Source organism: Myodes glareolus, chromosome 17, assembly GCF_982192425.1.
Source record: "Myodes glareolus chromosome 17, mMyoGla1.1, whole genome shotgun sequence".
Lineage (NCBI taxonomy): Eukaryota > Metazoa > Chordata > Mammalia > Rodentia > Cricetidae > Myodes > Myodes glareolus.
In genome coordinates, this window is record NC_142042.1 from 23,239,880 (window position 1) to 23,262,371 (window position 22,492).

A 22,492-nucleotide genomic window follows, 5' to 3' on the forward strand; every position below is an offset into this window, starting at 1 on the left:
TTGGTTTATGCAACTTTATTGAAGAAAAATAAATCAATTACTAGGAGAGCTATTAGTTGATCACTCATCCATCGACAACTCACATCATTTATTCAGTGCTATATTAAACAGTATTGGAAGATAGATTAACTAATAGCTCCAAGCCTCCTAACAATTTAAATGAAAATTACAAAATGTTTTGAGACCCTATTTTGGAATACAAAGGGTGTTTGACTTCCAATTTCCATTCTCTGTAGAACAAGAACAGGTCATTCCTTTATTGACATGCATAAAATACATCACATTTTCTGTTCTGCTGATGCTATAATTCAATACCAATTCTCCAGCCACATCAGTTATGAGCATAAAGTATATCATGTAACCTCAAATCTCTAACAGTGGAGGGCTTAAACAAGAATGGATGCGCTAGAATAATGCTTCCTTGGATGTGACAGCTGAGCATCCATCTCCCTCCCCCTCAGATGGTTTCTTCAGCAAGTTAGAGCAGTGAGGATTGGTTTAGTCTCATAACCAAGTTAGAGTGAAGACATTGGCCACATAATACACATGCTCCAGTTTTAAAAAAATTTCTGAATCTTGGGCAACTGTTCTCTTGTTAACTACTTTACAGTTTCTAAAAGCAGTTATTGTCCAAAGCTGGAAGAACTTAAGTCTTCTCAGATGAGCATGTGAATGAATGGAGGGAGGTAAACAAAAATAAAATTAAAAAAGATGAGGTCTGACAGGGGAGCAGCCGGATAAGAAAATCAAAAAAGGAACAGTAATTTAAAGTTTATTCCAGCTATAATGCAGGTTATTCTGACTTTAAGGTAGCATCACATGGCATACTTCTGAGTCCATTCCCGAGATATTCTGTTGTACCTGTAAATAAACAAGTAAGATATTTAAAAAATAAACTGAAAGAATTGTTAGCATTGTAAAGGCAAGGGGAACATTTCTATGTTACCTGTGGATTTATCAAGTCACCTGCAATGGCTATAGTAGATTAAAAGTCAGCAAGAAACAGAAATAGCAGCACCGGTACAGTATGGAAGATGAGAGCCATGGAAAGTGTTCTCTCAATAAATGAAAGTGGTGCTGAGATTGGGCAACTTAACAAGGACCTCCCATCAATAAGGTAGTATACTATCAAAGTTCAAGTTGGTTGTACACTCTTGACAAATTTTTACACATTAAAAAACTACAGTTCATTACTGATTATCACAACAGTATACACATGTTGCATATCAATAGGAATTTTGGCCAATGCCAGAACATATGCCTATATCGTTACTGAAAAAAAAAAATCATATCTGAAACCTAGACTGAGAAGTTAGTTGGATATTGAAAGAAAATGCCTTTGAAACTTAGAAGACACTGGAAAGGGTGATAAAACAGTAATTTTCAAAAAACAGTCTTCAGTGGTAATTTTAAATTAAAAATTTAGTAGCAATGACTGCTGTTAATCTCCACTGAGAACTGGTGAAGAATGAATGCACTTTCTAGAGGTGCAACCACATTTCTGCTCAAGATCAACAGATAATTATTCATCAGTGAGCCAGGTTATTATTACTGAGGAAGATCACCAGTACCGGCAAATACCATTTCTCCCCTATAGTACACACCCATATCATACAGACTATTTACCTCAACTAAAAAGTGACAAAAGCTTAAGAAATAAGTATGTAACAAAGGATAGCGGAAAACTTAATACTAGTTTCACCTCAAACCAAGTGTATACAGCTCAACTATTTTTCTACAGTTCAACATATAAATTTTTTTCTAGCAATTCAGAGTTATAGGATTTAGAAAACCCTCCTCAAAACAGCCAGCACTTTAAAATAAATGAATTAGCATACAAAGAGCCACAAAATACAGCTAACATTAATTCATGCTTGTCAGTAATAAACATTTAGTCTGGATGCCGAGGTTTAAGTTTTTCTCTTATATTACCACTACCTTCCTCGTAAAATCTGAGTAAAACCACCACATTCGATAGTATCCACAGAAAGTTTATGAACACCATGGTAATTTAGTATAGGATGAAGATACTCTTACATTTCTACTTCTTACTAAAGCTATATAACTGCTTTGCCATGCAATAATCTCAAGCAGTAATGAAGACTGAGTATGTATTTTTCACACTAACAGAGATCAAGCAGTTAAAATAGTTGTCAGAAATCTGTCACATCTGTTACCTTTGGTTAGTTAATACAGTGCCTTAAAGCATGCAGCACTCAAGTGCTGGCAGTACCATAAATAAGCGCACCATAGAGTGCAGATCCTCTTACCCTACAACATAGCGTATTTCTCTGTCCACTCTCTTGCTAACCTATTGTACCTAATTGAACAAGCACACTTAGCATTAATTATAACATACGAAAGTTAAATGGTTAAGCTGAACATAAGATAATTCAAATATTTGATAGATTTAGACCAAAAATTTAACATTAGTACTATTTATTTTGAGAAACACTGAAGAAAAAGTGCTTTATTTCTCCCAAATTTGGTAATTACACAAGTGTTTAAAACATTAGGAAACAAATTTCAAAGGAGCTACTCACTGTCATATATGCTAAGACCATTTATTTACTTGGCATGGTCTCATTAGATAGCCCCAGCCCAGCTCCAAACTTCTAAACACTCCAGCCTCAGTCATTACGCTGGCCCTTGTTGTTTTCTTAATTGTTTTATAGTAACTACCTTACCAGAAACAAATATAAAAAAGTACTGTCTCAAATTTCAGCAAACTAAAAAAAATTAGCCCAACCCATTAAACCAAACAATCCCACTGTTTACAGTCATTTATTAAACAACTTCGTACTTACTTATCTCTGTCTGTTTTATAGATCCGTGCAATCTCTGGCACTAGGGGGTCATCTGGGTTTGGATCACATAGCAGAGAACAAATGGATAAAAGAACTACCAAAAAAAAAAAGTGCAGTTTCAGGCATTAGGATAAGCAAATGTTAGAACTTAAAAACATATTCCAGACCCCCCCCAAGTCATACTTTGGTCTATACCATTCTCATTCTCAAAGTTCCACAGAAAAGAACTTCCTATAAATAAGAACTATTAGAAACAAAAATCTATTGGCACCAGTCAGTAATGATTATGCCAAATAACCTATGCGAGGATTATATATATATATATATATATAAAACAAGTAACACCCATCAACTGAGTATGCATTTGTAGACATTCAGCTCAGAATTATAGTACATCACAGCAGAAAACAAAACAAAAAAAAAATCAAAAAACCGAACAGAAAACACTATTGACTAAGATTTAAAATTTAGGTATATATATCGCACCAGGTGATAACGGCACACACCTTTAATCCCAGCACTCAGGAGGCAGAGGCAGGAAGATCTGTGAGTTTGAGGCCAGCCTGGTCTACAGAGCGAGTTCCAGGATAATCAGAGCTGTTACACAGAGAAACTCTGTCTCAAAAAACCCAAAACCAAACAAAAACAATAAAAATTGGGGAATACTACTAAATACCTCTAGAGGGTCAAATACATTTCAATAATCATATAAATGTTTATGTCATATGCTGCCTGTAAACAAAACATACTTGCTTCAATCTGCATTTGCTCACATAAAACACTTTGGTAAAAAAAACAAAACTAAGAATCATTCCAAGTTTTAGAAATGACTCATTTCAGCATGGAGTCTGAAAATAATAATGGTCAATATAGAGGTGCTGACATCAAATTCTAATCACTAGCATCAAAAATTTGACTCTAACCTAAGAAAAATTTAGCCAATACCCAAGCCTGTAAATACTAAAAGCCAGAGTTTCATCATTAAAAAGTTTTGTGTACAATTTAACTTGCAGAGTGGAATGTCAAAATTTACTTGTTGTCATTTTAAAACCAGCAGCGGCTGAAGAGAACTATCTCCATTTGGGGTATCCCTGGAGATTTGAGAACTTGTTAGGCTTAACATACTTCTATTTAAAGTAGATCAGATTTTATATAGCAATCTTCCCCAAATTCCCTAATTATATAGAGAATCATTTTTAGACACAAAGCAACTATCACAGCTAAGTAACATCCAACTAAAGGTATGTTCAAACACAGAAGCTCCACACCAGATGTTTGCTGTATTTTCCTATCCTTCCTAAAAGGCATTAAGAGGGGCTAAAGAGATGGTCCAAGCAATTCAGAGCACACACTTATGGAGGACAGCTTGAGCTTCCTAACATTCATTCTTGGTGTCTCACAGTTGCCTGTTAAGTAACAGCTCCTGGGATGTGCCATTCCCTTCTGGACTCCAAGAGCACCTGCATTCATGTCTATATCACAACCCACACACTGCAATTAAATAGTTTAGTAACAGAAGAATAAAGTTTGTTAAAAAGTAATTTGAGGACTGAGGCAACAGCTCACTAGGTAAGAGCTGTTTACAAACAGTCTTTGTTTTGTACAAAGACTTGATTTCAAATTCCAACATTCATGTAAAAAACCGGGAGTCACTAGTTCTGTGTGCTTGTATCCCAGCACTGGTGGGTGGAGACAAGGTAGACACTGAGTTATTGTGAACTTCTGGTTCAATGATAGAACCTGTCCTAAATAAAATAAAAGTAGAAAAGAGAAGACAACTCTGGCTACTGTATGCAGCATTAACACACTAAATCAAACTTTGCTATTATGTGGAAACTTACTAGGCAAATGTCTTACCCCAACACAGTTTAACTTCTGACAAAAATGCCCTTAAGTTTATTTTCACTGATGGAAGTAAAAACAACCAAAAACACTCACTAAATTGGTTTTCTAAGATATTGTATCGCACATTCCCAGTCTGGTCTTAGATTCTGTGTGTAGCCAAGGATGACCTTGATTTCAGACCCTCCCACCCCCACTATTGCACTATTGTTTAGGCATGCACCACACCTGGTTTATGAAGGACTGGAAAAGGACCGAATGGTAGGCTTTGTGCATGCTAGGCAAGCACTTTAAACCAACTGAGCTACAGGTAGGCACCCCCAGCCCTGCAAGCAGCTATTAAAATGTTGGCACAATAAAAATATTTATCGGGCTGGAGAGATGGCTCAGTGGTTAAGAGCACTGGCTGCTCTTCCAGAGGTCCAGAGTTCAATTCCAGCAACCACATGGTGGCTCATAACCATCTGTAATGAGATCTGGCGCCCTCTTCTGGTGTATGGGCATACATGGAGGCAGAATGTATACATAAGAAATAAATATTAAAAAAAAAATATTTATCCAAGCATATTCAAGAATAAAGCCTTCACTGTTAGAAAATCAGTAGCTAAAACTGTTATTTTACCTTTAGAAATAGTTAAAGCAGGAGACCACTGTGATCTTAGAATATCAAGACAAATGCTGCCATTACTGTTAATATTTGGATGATAAATTCTTGTTGTAAATGCAACCTAAAAACAAAACATACAGCACAACTTTTAGTTTTTCCAAATAAAACGAGTACCTTAGACTTTAAAAAAACAAGACATAAATTCTAAGTCACACCAGTGGAAGTGGTGATGAGGATATAAGGGGAGGGGAGAATGGGATCAAAGTAATTATATACATACATGAAAATCTCTTAACAAAACCAATTGTTTTAGATAATAAAAGCTAATTTCAAAGACAGCTAGAAAAATAACTCAGAGATTACCAGCACCGTGTGTGTTGTGACTGATCCAGTCTTTAACACTAGAGATCACTCACCTGAACAAGTGCATAAGTAACTGTAACATTCTGATAACATATACTCAAGGCAAATTGATCCTGTAATTTACTAGACTCCAACACTACACTTAAGCAGAGAAAAACACCTGAGCCTTCCAACTTCAAAAAAGCAAATCTCACATATTTTTACAGAATTCAAATCTGTGTGTAATTCTTAATTAGAAGTTAAGAATCAGCAATAGTTCAGTATGATGGCATACTCTTAACCTTAGCCCTTGGAAAGTAGACAGAAAAATTCCAAAACAGTCTAATAGGGATCATTCTGCAAATACAGCTTAATTCTCTATTCTATAGGTTACACAGAAACCTCTATTTCTATCAACATTGTATACTCTTCTGAAACAATCCATAAACTAACAAATGTCTGAAAGATAATACTTGCCTTAGGTGGTTTGAAGGGGTAGTCTGTAGGAAAATGAATTGTCAAAAAGAATACACCACCTTGATATGGGCTGTCATTCTGTGAAGAGAGAAATAGCCTTAACATGCCAAGATAGTTCCTTTAAAAAAGGTTCATTTTTTTAAATGAAGCAAAATTACCTGCTGTTTACACTGCAATGAAGAAACTGAAATTACTGTGCCCTCCAATCTAGTTCATACTAATGGAGAAACAAAGTTTACTAGAAAGTAACGAACCCTAATTAACAGACTAAAAAGCAGGCAAAAAGGTTGTTACTCTATGTCCAAGTTATTCTCAGCCCTTATACTATTTGTTTTCTCAGCCAAGATATTGTTGCCCCAAGCTGATTTGCCTTATCTTTCATAAGTACAGGCATTATATACCAGTGCTCTCTGCAAAATGCTCACCAAAAAAAAAACCATAACCAACCCCAGATTGGAAAACACATAAAAACTGCATGAAAAAAATTAAGGTACCCCAAAACGAGAAACAACATCAATTTATGAGATGAATTGATCTATGGGGCTGATTGGTAAATGTTGCCTACACCACCACACCAGATGACCTGAGTTCAATCCCTGAAATCCCATGGAAGGCAATGGTTCAAAGAGAGCTGACTCCCACAGGCTGTTCTCTTTCACACAGGCACCATGATACATTCACATGTATACGCACACTCACACAGTATGTTCAATGAAAATTAATTCAATAAAAAAACCCATTGCTGAAATTTAGGCAAAGCCAAATACTTAAAAAAAACCCACCATAAAGGGTTAAAGTATTTCAATGATACACTAATCCCACCCTATGATGACAAAACCCAAACCAAAGTAACAAAAAATTACTTTGACCTGATTGACGTCAACCTTCGAAATTGAGAATAGATTCTTTAGACTCTTTCTACCTTAAGTTTTGTTTCTCTTGGTTTCTTTTGCTCCCTCAACAATTTCCCTCATGAAATTTTGCATGTGTCTACAGACCCCGTTTCTGCTTCTAACCTCTGGCCTCACGTTTCAGTATGTTTTCTTCTACAGTGTGTTTACTCACTCCTGGGCACAATTCTCAAGCCTACTTCATAACATGCATTCTAATCTCAATACTTCTATCTTCCTCAATCCCATTCTTCCCCAACCACAAGAGAAAGCAGAAACCCAGAATATCAGAAATAATTCTTACTCTATCATTTGATTCACAGCTCTGAAGAAGTTGAAGACTGTTAGGTATAGTAGCTTATGCCTGCCATCTCTGTACTTGAAAGGGTGAGGCAGAAGGTCTGCTATGAGTTTGAAGGCAGCTTGAGATATAATGTAAGTTCTAGGCCAGCCTTGATTACACAGTAAAGTGAAATATTGTCTTCCACCAAAGACACCATGTACTACTTTTAAATTTATCATAGTATTCTCTATAGTAGTGTCATAACGGTAGTAAAACACTCACACGCCTTCCTCTACTTGGAATATCATGTCTACCGCACTAGTCAATGTACCATTCTTATAATTTAGTCATACTTCTCTCTTCAATTGAATCACAAAGCTCTTTAAAAGGAAGATTTTTATAAAGCAGTAACTATTATAGCATGAAATTATATGTGTGTGTGTGTGTGTGTGAAATTGAACAATAACCCCTGTGAACTGATAGTTTTATCTCAGAGTTCCTTTATAGTTGATCAGGCTCAGCCCATTAGTGACGATACAGGATTCTCTTCTACAGTTAGGCCACACACTAAGGTGGAAGTAGTTTCCCAATCTTTGTCACCCTTGCAAATTAAAAAGATTAAGCACATGAATATCAAAAGTAACAGATAAGGAACTTATTCCTTCTGATGACATGAAACATTACTGGGGACTAATGCTAATATAGTGCGATGGTCCCTCCTCTTTCCTACACTTAAATTACAACTGGCAATCTTCAACTAATCTTTGTGGTTCCAAATATTTTCAGAAGAAGTACACACCATAGTAACGTCACTTGTTTATGTGTAAAGTTCAACGACTCAAAGGCATTTCTTGGGTACAACTCACTAAAATTTAAGTTCTTTATTAAACATTAAGTAAAATTTTAAAATGAAACAAAAATCCAATATAATCATCATGTTAACTGACCTAAGTACTCCAAAGAAAAATATTTTTACTACGCAGATGTCCTTGGCAACCTGCAACTTATGAGGTGTGATGTTATCACGTTCCCTATTTCAGTTTACAAGTACAAGTTTACAAAAATATTCATAAGCAAAAAGTAGGGGCACGCACTCTCTCCCTCTCCCCCACCATAGTTGAAAGAAATATGAAATTGGGGAAAAGTATGAAATGGGCATAGTACAGCATACAGCAAGTATCAGCAGTTATCTACTCCACTTAAAAAAAAGATAGCAAACCAGGTGATGGTAACACACACCCTTAATCCTAGCACTAGGGAGGCAGAGGTAGGCATATCTATGAGTTTGAGGCTAGCCTGGTCTACAGAGCTAGTTCCAGGACAACTAGGGCTGTTACAGAGAAAAACTGTATCTGGAAAAATTAAAGAGATAGTAACTGTTACCCCATTCCTAGTCATTGTCTGTATAGTGAGCATCTAGTCAAAAGGGCATGTTTCCAAAGCAGCAAATTTTAAAATGTCAAGTGAGTAAGCAGTCCAAGTGGACAATTCTTAACTGTTAAGAATATATACAATAGGGTAGAAGACATGGCTCAGTGGTTAAGAGCACACACTCTTCTGGAGGACCTAGCTCAATTCCAGCACCCTTATCAGGCAGCTCACAACTGCCTGTTAACTCAGGCGATTTGATACTTCTCAAACCTCTACCTGTGCAAGGGCACACACAAACGAACACAAATATATACAACTGCGATACTGAGTTAAAAAAAAAAACAAAACAAAAAAACCCACTTTTAAATAAAAAACTAAAGACCAAAAATAAAAGTCCTTGTGGCCTCTCTGTAGTTCAGACAGACCAATATTATTCAAAATTAAATACCAGTCTGGTTCCCTAATTTTACTTGGTCTACATTTAATTATAATGTCACATTTACTCTAGAATTCCCATCATTCCAGAAAGTCAAGGATTTCTCCTACTGTGTACTTTATTACTTACTCCAGTATCCTACTACTTTCTAACATGTTTCAATTACCTACTTTCTCTTAAAGTACCTGAAGACTATCAGAGACTTCATATTTTTAATTTCTCAACACACAACAAAGCAGGTACTCACACTCACTATGGTAGAAAATGACTAAGGTTATTAAAATCAGACCAGGTAAGGCGACTCATGCCTGAGATAGGAAGGTTGCTAAAAATCTGAGTACACCCTGGATTACCACATTAAGACTGAACTAAACAAACAAACTGCAAATAAGACACCAACTTTTTAAAAATCAAGAATGAGCTAAACGTGAGGCACAATCCTGTAACTCAGCAGGCTGAGGCAGGAATTTAAGACCAGGCCCAGACTGTCACAAAAAAGGTCAGTCTTGAGCCTATGAAATGACTCAAAGAATAAGGGCACAAGTCCAAGCTAACTCAAGCATTCAAAACTAGTAAGTCTCTGTGTCTATGATTTGGTAGCTGGTTGGTAGTCCAAAAGAAAAGCCTGGTACAACCTACTTTTTCCCTACCCAATACACCAATCACAGTAAATACATTACTGCCAAAAAGAAAAAAAAAGTTCAACACATATGCAACTTAAGAGACCCTAAATTAAAAAATAAAAAAATTAAAATAAAGGTTATTTGTGCCAAGAAATAATCTTACTCTATGCTGTTTTTAGAGCACTCTTAATTCTGAACTTTTTAGATGGTAGCTAATCTATAGTTTTGAATATTTTAATCACCCAGCACATAGTTTATCTACCCTGGATAAAAAGGAATTTTCCTACATTCAAAATATCAAGTTCTGCCTTAACATATTCAAATTTTGTCTCAAGGTGTGTGTGTGTGTGTGAGAGAGAGAGAGAGCGAGAGAGAGCGAGAGAGAGAGAGTGAGAGACAGAGAGAGAGAGAAAGCGGAGGAGTGACCAAAATAACACAAGTGAGCCAGATTCATTCTCGGCAGTTTCAATGTTTTGAGAACAACCCGTGGTAGATAGAACAAACTGCCTTCTTAGAGAGAAACTCAATGACTACTTTTCACCACCATACAGAAAACCAAAACAGAGGAAAACAAGGAATTTGGTGGGTTCAGAGATGGTAGGCACTACAGAATATGATCACAGTTATACATTTAAGGAAGAACTTATTTCTTATTCTTTTAAAAGCAGTGTTAACTATGATATACCAGAAATATAGTGACTCTAATATAATATACTTAGGTCAAAAATCTAAAATAAAAATGTGGTTAAGTGAACACTGATTTTCAATGAAAAGCAAAACTGGAAAAAAAAAAAAACAAACAAAACACTAATACTTACAGGTCCCATAATTGTGGCTTGCCAATGAAACACTAGAAAAGGACGAGGGAAAACAAAACAAAAACTTAATTATTCCCAAAACACTCAACCTTTTCTGAAGTTAATCATTAAAAAGAAAACCAGTTTACTCACTGTCATCTCCAACTGGACCTGCAGAACATTGTGCTGGAGGGTCACGGGCCAAATCACTAAGTTCCTAAACCAAGACAGAAGAAGGTAGATTAAATTTAAGAAAGGGACATGCAATCATGGTTTGTTTGTTTTTTTTTAAATCCAATTATCAAAGGAAAGAAACCTTAATCTTAAATCAGTACCTAGAATCACCTTGCCTAGGGTTTATATTACTATACACACACACACCCCATTAACTTTTTATTTTAGGAAGAAAAGTTGACCTCTGAACAAAATATAGTAGAAGTAGATCTTCAAAAGTTCAAGGCCAAGATCAATATATTATTTGATGAACTAACTTTCCAGAAATCAGATGCTCCCTGTTATGTCTTAAATCCCCCCTTCCCCCAAAAATCTGACTTCATTTTCCATGTGAAACACTGCTTATAGAGTTACATGCCCTTTATAAATAGAACTCCCTGATTATGTAACCTATTAACTCTGTTCATTTTCAGCTATTCTTAAAATTCAAATGTGAGGGACTCAACTTTTCTAGGTAGAAAGATGAAATTTTCAATTTCTTACAAACACATCTACAAAATATACATGTATGTACATAACCCATCAATGATCTGCATGTACATGATAGTACTTTGTATAAAAGCTGTTTCCTTTATTAGACTTACAAAAACCGGTGATGATACAGGTTCAACCTTACTAGTGTTCTATCATCAAAACATCAAGTATAAACTCAACCCACCGTCAAAGTACTGCTGCTGCCTTCAACACTTATCTCTATGGCCCAAGGCAGTTAGAGTCACTTCCCTTCAATACCTTCCCCCAATAAAAACAAGTTAAAGTTCTTTATATATGTTTCATACCTAAATATGGAAGTAGTCATAAACAGACTCTTCGCCGCAAAAGGCAGAATTCTATCATTACAAAAAACCAAGCACTAAAAGGCAGTGGTAGTCTAACTGCCTCACACATGCCAAGCCAAGCTATCAACTAGCTGTATTTCCAACCTACAACAATTTTGCTGGCTTTGGGCTCAATCTCCTAACATTAGATAGTTTTTGGACCCTCTCTCCTTCCAAGAAGCCCAATAACATGTAGAATATGTTTTGCTTAATCCCCGATTTTAGAAGACAATAAAGGATTATCTTGACCAATATCAACAATGTATTAATTCACTTAACTGAAGATATTAATCTTGCAATAAAACTAAATAATTCATACGTTATAAAATATTCAGAGTAAGTTCACCTCCCTCAAGAATATAGAGAATGGAAGAGAAATTTCCAATTTAAATTCCAGAAAATCAACTGCCTCGGCCAAAGAACAGAGAACCAAAGAGAAAGGCCAAAGAACCTTTTAATAGGTCTCATTAAAAGCAAATAAATGTGGAAAATAAGATCATCATTGTACAGTAACAAACTCAAGAAACTAGTAAAAACAAAGCTGTTTTTTCTAAACATCTATCTATCCATCCATCCATCCATCCATCCATCCATCCATCCATCCATCCATCCATCCATCAATCATGTATACAATATTCTGTCTGTGTCTGCCTGCAGGCCAGAAGAGGGCATCAGATCTCATTTCAGATGGTTGTGAGCCACCATGTGGTTGCTGGGAATTGAACTCAGGACCTTTAGAAGACCAGGCAATGCTCAACCACTGAGCCATCTCTCCAGCCCAACAAAGCTGTTTTTAATAATGTATTTTGTAGAATGGGATTGCCAGTGTAGAGAAAAGGCAAAATTGGCTATAGTGCTGATCTGACCCAAGACAAGGTTTTTGTTTTTTTTTTAAATATTTATTTATTATGTATATAATATTCTGTCTGCATGTATGCTTGAAGTCCAGAAGAGGGCACCAAACCACATTACAGATGGTTGTGAGCCACCATGTGGTTGCTGTGAATTGAACTCAGGACCTTTGGAAGAGTAGGCAATGCTCTTAACCACTGAGCCATCTCTCCAGCCTCCAAGACAATGTTTTTTAAATCCCTGCCCTCTTTTTTACTCCCATAGGCAAGATTCACAATCCAGCAAATCACGATCCTAATCACACCTCCCATTCTAATGGTTTTGGAAGCAAAACCTTATTTAATGATCAAATTGGGACTAGAGACTGTCCCCATTTCTGACTGTACTTTCACTCACACAGCAGACTGCCTGTAGCTTTCCAACTCTCCAAGTTTTAGGATAAGCAGGCAGCAGCTGCCAGCCAGGGGAGGAATGGGCTAAACACTCCTCTGCAACTGAAGTTTATCTCATACTGAAAATATATCCTATTTCTTGCATAAACAAACTATATGATTACCACAGAAGAGCAACACACTATCTAGAATACACACGTCATTCTACTCAGTGTTCTAGAAATCCAGAGCACTTTTAGCTTATATTACTGAGTAACTACTCATTTGGTATATTTTGGATATAAAACTTAATGTATATGATGTATAAAAATGATAGAGTCCAAGATCTCAAGTATGGCTACTATACCATGTGCTATAATAAGTTAAACACTTTAAGCATACAGCCATACACCATTGTTTTGTTTGAGACAGGAGTCTCTCATCATGAGTCCTGGCTGGCCTGAAGCTCTTTGGCCTCAAACTCATATTACCCCTCCTTACTTCCCAACTGCTGGGATTAAAGGTTGTGTGCCCTCACTCCCAGCCATATGCACACACATACACTCCTTTACTGAAAGTAACTACACAACTCAAACTCATGTCATGCACCATTAAAAAGAAACCTAAGCTTCAGTGAATTCAAAATTCTAAAATGACCACTGGGGATTGGTTTGTCTATTCGAGTCCCATGTCCCCAAGTTTAGACCTCCTTCTACTCAACTATTAACTGCAATAAATATGCCAGAATCAACATGCACAGTGGTGCACACCTTTAATCCTAGCACTCAGGAGGCAGAAGTAGGCAGACCAAGAGTTTGAGGCTAACCTGGGATACACACACAAGACTGCCTTACAAAACACAATAAATGCCAGAATGGGTATAAAGGACCTTTACTTTGCATACTTAGCAGATGCTGCTTTGATTTCATCTATCAAAAAGCAAATTCAGGGAAAAGAATTCTCTTTTACATATGATTAACTCTCATTTCCTGGTCTTTTTCAGACAATTCCTTTTAAATAAAGGAAAATATATAAGGCCTAATGACAGAAGTAGATGAGAGTCTTACTAAACAATTCTTACAACTTATATGAATAGATTAACATGTGCCGTTTCTGCTGCCTACATGGCATGTACCAACTAGGTATGCTATGGCAACGGTCTCTGAACAAATTAGCAATGTGATGTGTAAACCAGTGGGTTAAGTGAGTTAAGGCTTAAGAGTCAAAGCTCTCAGACAACAATTTCACCTCTTTATGAAAAGCTAATAGCTGATATGTTAAATATATCAGCAAAATGAGAACTTCAAAAATACAAATAGTTCAACGCCATATTATTATTAGAGGGAATGAAAACAGTCTGTGCTTACATGAGCTTAGGCATACTCTATCTAGATGCCCACAAAAGCCACACCTGCATCTGATTCTCTGGAACTGTAGTTATGTGCTGTTTTAAGTCACCTAAATAAGGGCTAGAAAAGAACGTAGGTCCTATTAAATGTTCTTAACAGCTAAACCATCTCTAGCCCCCAACAATATTCTTTTAAATGAAACACACGTTTAAACTGTTGTGACATATTCCAGCAAAAATGTAAAAGGGCTGGAAAGATGGCTCAGCAGGTAGCAGCACCAGATGTTCTTATAGGTTCAGTTCTAGCACCTGATATGCTCTTCCAGCCTCTCTTCCACCATATATATATATATATATATATATATATATATATAGTGTTCACAGATGCACACATGCACAATTCTTAAAAAACAATAGTTGTCAAAATTTGCAATTAAAAAATACACACTGAGCAATGTAGCATAAAACATGCCTTCTCTATCCTAATCCTGGGTAAAAATACAAAATATCCCACCAAAACACCACAACTAATATTTTGCTTATACATAAGCTCTTGAAACACTGAGGCAATAAATAAAGTGACAACGTTCCATTCTGACATGGACTTGAGCCCTCTAATTTTGTTTTTGTTTAGAGACCACTGGAAATCTTTAAAAGTCACTCAATTGGTGCAGAAAAAAAAAACGTTCAGTTTGGAATAAAATGAAATCATTATGTGCATGTGCTCTCATAGGCATGCAGACCTAGATATCACGTGGATGTTGGAAGGCAAAAGTTCTGTATGAGCAATAAGTGCTGTTTTAAATACAGGCTTTTAATAATGCCACTAAAAGGTCTTCAATTTTCTTTTTAATAAATGTCTCTTAAAAGATTAATACTAAGCAACAGTTGGATATAGTAGCAGATACCTGTGATCTCAGTATGAAGTTTGAAGCAAGAATATCACTGGAAGTTGAAAGCAAGCACAAGACTCTATCAAGAATGGGTACATAATTCATAAGTGGATAATCAACAATCTTTGTGGACTGACTCAATGTGTGAAGTAAAGATAATGCTAAAAAAGATTTCTGATCAGAAATAAAGTGTGAAATCAATTAAATAAACTGGTTAACATCTAAGTGAATCAAGCAGGCAGATGGATCCTACTCAGTTCAGTTAATCAGAATATGAAAAATCTAGGTTGGGTAGGACAGCGTAGAAACAAATTATCAAATATCTAGACATTAGAATTGGTTTTGTATACTCTGATAAAATCCTAAGAATGTACTCTGAAATAATTCAACATTAAGAAGAGATCCGGTACACTCAAAGTGACTAAGAACTTCAAGTAAACACTGGAATATTACTTTCCAATTAAGTAAAATAAAACCTGACCACATTAAATACTGCAAGAACAGTGAAATAACCACTTGCTCAGGAATAACCAGTCTAAGATTTAACTACACTAAAAAGTCATTTTAACAGACAATAGTCCATTTACAAAGACCAAAAGATGAACCAACCAGTCTACAATCTTAAATCAATCCTTTACATGCTTTGTCATGAGTACATATTCTATTTTCAACATCATTCAATGGGATAAAATTCACTCTAAACATTTAAACCTCTGATCAGTTTTACTGAAATACTGTATCAGGAAAATTAAAAACAACAAACAAACAAAATGCTACAGGCTGGAGAGGTGGCCCAGTAGTTCTCAGCACCTCATTACCAGGCAGCTCACAACTACTTCACTAACTCCAGACACAGAAAATCCAATGTCCCTTTCTAACCTTGGAAGGCACACACATACGCACAACTGGAAACCTCACCGGATAATCATACAAAAGTAACATATTACCTCAGGCAAGTCAATTATTTTATAGGAATGTTTGAAGCAAGCCTCAGATTTCATACATGCATACATGTAAAGTTCTGAAACAACTGCATATACAGAAGATATCGCGGGGCCTAACTCTAAGCACAGAATTCAGCTGCATTTTATATATACCAGCTATGCCAATGGCATTTTACTTTTAGTGAAACCTGTTACAAAATGTTGGATGTACAACCTTCCACTTAAAGCTTCAAGGTGCTCCTAAATGTTTTGAATTTTTAGATGAGCCTCTCTTTTCAAACACCCAATCCCCCCCCCTCCCTGTGTTTTTTGTTTTTTTTTTTTTTTTTTTTGCTTTTTTGAGACAGGGTGTAGACCAAGCTGGCCTCAAACTCAAGAGATCCACCTGCTTCTGCCTTCTGAGTACTGGAAAATAGTTCAATTCATCAATTGAACTATCGTAAGCATGAGGAGGACCTGAATTAACACCCCTGGAATCCAGGCTTGGTAGTAACCCTAGCTTTAAGATAGGACAAATTATTTCCAAACCTTGCTGATCAGCCCATCGAAGACCTGTCTTAAAAGACAAGAGAATACCTGATGTTGGTCTCTGGTCTCTAACAGGCACCCATTCACATGTAAACTCACAAACAAAAAATTTTTTCAATGATGGTTGGCCTAAATAAATTATCTACCCAATAGCCTTAAAATTTCATTTATTATAATAAAGATACAGAAAACTGTAAAGTTGAAATAGATTAAATACATCAAGGCACTACCTGAGTGATGGAAGAAAACTGGTTTTCTACACACTATTTCGGAGTCAGTAAGCTTTTAAAAGTTAGCATTACCAGCCAGACAGCATTTGGAATTAAATTAGAGCCAAGGAAATCTGAGTTTGAGGCCAGTCTGGCTACAGAATGAATTACAGGGACAGCCGGGTCTACACAGAGAAACCCTGTCTTGAAAAACCAACAAGAAAAAAAACAAAAACAACAACAACAAAAAACCAAACAAACCTAGCATTACCAATTCTTTATAACAAAGGCATCATTTCAGAAGTTTCAGCTTTTTATTTCCTTTCTTGCTACTCAAATCATTGTCTTCTTTCCCCTTTAAATAATTCCTACGTGTCTATTTGCCAAATTTCCACAACCAAGACATCTCTGCAGAAACAATCAAAGATGTAAAGTCAGTAACTTCATATACCAACTTTACAGTCAACACAAATTGAGGTTGACAGTTTTAATAACAATTGGAAGATTACATTCATTCTGGGATACATGTCTCAAAAATAAACAGGAGAAAAAGCTATTCTAATCTTGCCACTTGAGTTTTATGCAATGCGCACCAGTGATAAATCAAATAATGCTTTTAAGTTTTCATGACAGGTTCACAGGATGAGCAGATCAGAACGACCCACACCAGGCGTAAAACCAGAGCTGACTGCAAGGTACCAAACATGTTAGTTAGATCTCAAAATACTAAGAAAAATAAAATATGAACATCTCTAATAAACCAACAAAAGTATGCACACGACAAAAAAGAATTTAATCTTAAACTAAAAGGTATTCAAATGCCCTATATATCTTGAAAAGGCAATCATTATGTTTGCCTGGACCTAAAATACAGGCATTTGAATTTTGTAGTAAGCAATGATGGATGATTTAAACAGTCCTTCAAACAAACAAAAAAATCAGATATCAGAAAGGAAAACCCAGGTAAGGACACAGCCTAGAAAACCAAGCACTAATATAGTTTGATGTAACAAAGGATAAGGAAAGAGTTGATCAGGCTTGATCTTTAAGAACTTCAAAATTTTGTTAAAGCATATTTCCAAATGTAATGAGATACTGGAGTTTTTAAAGCACAATAAACTAAGTTTAGATCTGTTGAAATACACTGAAGTACGGTATTGGAAGTGATACTCTAAATCACATGTATTAGTTTGACCCACACACTGGTATATATTTTTTTTAACTATAGATTAAACAAAACAGAAAACAACGCTAATAAAATCAGTTCCCCGAAGCTATTTGCTGTTAGTCTGCATCACACCAGACTTTAAATTTAGAGAGTGCAGTGCCTGGTACCTGTAGGTCTAAAGAGGACATTGGATCCTCTGGAACTGGAATAAAAAAAGGTCAAGAGCCACTATATGGACACTAGGAGGTGAACAAGTATTCTCCGGGAATAGACATGCCACCTTTCTGATCCTAACCTATATGGTCTTAAAGAAAACCAATGGAAGCAATGATTTGTTTCATGGTAAGGGGAATATTTAAGCTGTTCTTGACCAATTGTTATGTAGACTAATGAAATCAGAAGGCAGCTATTGTAGAGTTTGGCAGATATTAGGAGTTGTCAAAGGTTCCTCACCTCTTAAAGGGATAAAAAGACCAAATATAAACACAAAATATCAGTAAGAAACCTATTTAGAAAAAATTATTTTTCCCTGAACTGCTTCTATTGAAACTTGGAACACATATGGGTTAACAGGAAGAGCTAACTAAACCCATTTCCTACTTGTAAGCTATTTTTCTTTAAAAACCTGAAAGACCTAAGAAGCCAAAGAGTCCACTCTACCCTTTTCCAACCAAGAAAAGATCCTGAAAACTCTTACATGGTCTAACTCACCTCATTAGGTTAAAATCTCACATAAGGACCGCAACAAACACTATATACCCGAATATTTTCTGAAGACTTTGTAAACAGCATAGAAAAATTGTTATTTTTATACTAAGCAAAAATTTAACAACCTGTGGCTACATTACCGAGAATAGCAACCGGTATGACCATTACATTTTTAAAAGATTATTTTTATTTTATAACTGTTTGCCTGAACGCACATGCATGTATTTGTTCAAGGAGGCCAAAAGGGAGCCTGGATGCCCTGCAACTGGAACCAAAGACAGTTATGAGCTGCCATGTGGGTGCTGGGAACTGAAGCCTCATCTTCTGCAGAGTAGCCAGTGCTCCTAACTGTTGAGTTATTTCTCCAGGCCCCAAGTTTTTATTCTGATTACCATTTCTGAGATATTGCTAGAAGAAAAAGCCCACACTTTTAAAGAGGATCCTTACTTCAACAATTATGGAGTAGAGGATCTCTTGACAGTTCACTATTGAAAATATGAAATGGCCTACAGGAAGACCTACATCTAAACACAATGTTGTGGGTGGTTCGGATTTTTGCATGCTTGTTGCTCTATTGTCTTGGTATTTTGGCCGGTAATGGGAGATGCCAGTAGTAAAGTAAGCAAAGACTGCAATTACAGCTGGCCCATGTATTAAAAACAAAGAACTAAAGATATAATGTTGCAATAAACATGAAAGGATGCTAAGTGGAATATAAGGATTGTGAATAAAGCTGTACAACTCCATCAGCTAAGCGGCTGGTTAAGCGTTCATGCCTCTATCGGTTCACCCCAGACCTACGATATGTCCCTAAATACAGCACATTACTACTGTACCACCACGTTCCAGTATCAGCTGTCCCTATCTCACACTATCTTGTATTTCAGTACATAAAACGGATTTCCTATCAGAATCTTTACTATTTTAAAAGTTAATTTACTGTATTTTACTTTGGAGTTCACTTTTCCAGAATTAAATTTGATTTGACTTTCAAAGAAATCAAGATAGCCCTTGCTGCACACGTATTCTCAATAAAATTACTTTTGAGATGATATAAGGCAGGAAGCAGGAACAGAAAAACCTCCAAAGTTGTTTTGAAATTAAAAATCTTACCCCAAAAGCCAGGCAGTGGTGGTGCACATCTTTAATCCCAGCAGAGGCAGGCGATCTCAGTGAGTTCAAGGACAGCCTTATCTACAAAGAATATTCCAGGCCAGGCAGGAGAAACCCTGTCTCGAAAAACCAAAAATCTTACCCCAGCTGCCCATTACTACTACTACTACAACTTGAATTTCTTATTTAACAAAAATGTCAAAGAAACAAGGTTCTCAGAAATATATGGTTACTAGAATTATTTCCAGAAGATACTGACAAAAGAATATGATCTGAACAAACTTCACAGAACGGCAGACATTAAGGAATCAAAAAAAATCATCATTAGCTACCAGGCGGGAGGATGTAGTTTGAGCGAGCACCAAACTCCATTTCAAAGGCCAAAACCCAAAGCACCACAACTAAACCCACCCCTTTACAACTCCGTTTTTAACCTTTCCTGCGGAAACCTAGTCTCCTCCTTTATCCCAAGGACTACAAGTTAGGTTCTGTACACTATGCTGCTTACATCACTGTCAAGGCATTAGCTTCCTGTTTAGTTCTAATTATAGGTGACACAACTATGCTTATTAGACAAGGTCTTAAGAACGGCTTGAGTGAATACTACTACAATTTTTTTTCTTCAGATCACTCTTAAAGGTAATCACTTAAGATTCTTCAAAGCTATACCCAGTGACATGCAAATGTAGTCCTACTCAGGTTCGATCTCAGAAAGAGAAAATTCTGTTTTTGGAAAAGACCAAAAGAAAGCCTTAATCCATGAAAGCAAACCAGGCACTTCAGATATGAAAAATAAAACTCAGCATTAATTCAGTGGTAGTAAATACTCATGGGTTAGGATATATGCGAATAAGTATTTCCATCCTCAAACATCCAACCAAAAAATACTAAACCACAAATGAGAGAATCCAAAAATTTAAACAGGACAAAATCAGCCATAAAGTTATCTGAAAGATCCCTAAAGGATTAAAAAAAAAATATATAAACTCCCCCCCCTCACCTGAAGATATGTTGCTTTGTATTAAGTCGGGATTTGTAAGCTACATTGCTAAAGTCACTTCCTACCTATATTGCCAGACCTTAGTCCCTAGAATGCAGACTATAAGCACGTACCACCCTAGCTGCCTGGGGAATTTTAAGAATACATGATAAGGTAAACTGGCTATACATTCAGATAGTAAACACACTCATTAACATTACTGATTTTTGAATTAAGCTCACGGTCATGGTAGCAAACCTCCAAAACCCCAATTATGATACAGAATAGCAAAGAATTTTGATAAACCCTTGTGAATAAGTTATACAAAGTGATGAAACACATGAATGTGTTTAATGCTTGTTATTTTCCCAACCAAAGCAGATTCTCATGAATGACAATATATTTCTTATCCTCTGGTAACACTTCATACAATTACAACCCTAGTGAAGTACTGATGAAATTAACCCCAGGTTTCTAACTAAGAGCAAGATTCTTTTTGATTCCTTAATGTCTGCAGCTCTGTGAAGTTTGTTCAGATCATGTTTTGTCAGTATCTTCTGGAAGTAATTCTAGTGATGACTCAGTAAGGAACTAACATTTCTTAAATGTTAGTTTAAAAAGCCAGAAACTTCTGAAATAAAAATTAAACGTAAAAACTTACCTAAACAATAGCTCTTGTATACAGAAAGAGAAGATACTTCTATTAAGAACCACAATGCATCTGGGTTTGGTGGGAGGCAGAGGCAGGATTGCTCTAAATTCGAGACCAATGCTATAAAGTTAAACCCAACCTCAAAAATCAAAGTACAAAAATAAATTAAACAAATAGATGACTAAAAGCACAATCAGGAAGCTGTGCATACCGGCCCAGTCCTATAATCATCATAATCTAGCACTCAAGAGGGCTGAGACGGAAATGCCTCACTCCAGGCCAGCTTTTGTGTGACAACCTTGCCTCAAAATTTAAGCTGAAACATTTTAATCTCAACATTAAGAAGTTGGGGCTGGCAAGATGGCTCATAGTGCATAAAGGTGCTTGTTTAGATGCAAACACTCTGAGCTCAATCTCTAGACAGAACCTATAGGTAAAGTTAGAAGAGACCTGACTCCAGAGGCACTAACTTCTACACCATACAAAGTGTTTCCCTTCACCAACAGCACCCCCAAGAACCCAATTTAAAAAAACAAAACAAACAAAAAAACAAAAAAACCCCACAAAAACTGAGAACCAAGAACTGACTTGACTATTAAGAGGCACTTGAACCTAAGAAGCAACATGTAAAAGTTTGACAATACACAAGTTACACAAGTATCTTTCTCTAGTGTTGTGAAGAATATTCAACTTAACCTTCATGTGCTAGCAAACAGAATTTAACACAGCAGATAATCAGATGAAGGATAAGCCTCGAGGACCAATTAAGCCCCCCAAACACACACCACCACACAGGACAAACCTATCTGCCCACAAAGCTTGAACTTTGTGTATTTTAAGAGAATCCCAGCACTTAATACACAGCAGTTTCTAGCCCAGAACAAAATTACCTAAGAATTAAATACAGTCTCAATTTACAAGTTAGTTATAACATAAAAATCAAACTAAATCCTCATTATTTATATATGAGGTAGAAAACAAAAAGTAGTATTCATTTAGTAGCAACTAAAATGGTCCAAAAGACGACCCATCGTATTAGAAACCCATTACTCACTAGTTGTGACTCAACAAATCAAAACTCAACTTCCGTGCTGTTACTTCATCCATAAAATGGAGTATCTCACATGGTTGTTGTGAGGTCTACTACACAAGAGCCTACACTAGGTCTTAGCTAGCACAAGAAGAATGGTATAAAAATGC

At 36.2% G+C, this 22,492-nt stretch overlaps 1 protein-coding gene across 5 annotated transcripts in view; it reads right to left on the reverse strand.

Moving 5' to 3' along the window:
- Positions 1–22,492, reverse strand: part of Ube2d3 (ubiquitin conjugating enzyme E2 D3) — a 26,901-nt gene continuing 4,409 nt past the window's right edge. For 4 of the 5 annotated variants that reach the window (XM_087897553.1, XM_087897554.1, XM_087897552.1 and 1 more), the window contains exons 3-9: positions 10,629–10,692; positions 10,497–10,528; positions 6,076–6,153; positions 5,272–5,377; positions 2,808–2,901; positions 2,271–2,320; positions 1–861 (exon numbers count right to left, since the gene is read on the reverse strand). In XM_087897553.1, the coding sequence (XP_087753679.1) occupies positions 2,272–2,320; positions 2,808–2,901; positions 5,272–5,377; positions 6,076–6,153; positions 10,497–10,528; positions 10,629–10,692 (423 nt within the window). In that variant the 3' untranslated portion in view covers positions 1–861; position 2,271. The remainder of the gene's footprint in view (positions 862–2,270; positions 2,321–2,807; positions 2,902–5,271; positions 5,378–6,075; positions 6,154–10,496; positions 10,529–10,628; positions 10,693–22,492) is intronic. The other variant, XM_087897555.1, reaches the window with a different exon arrangement.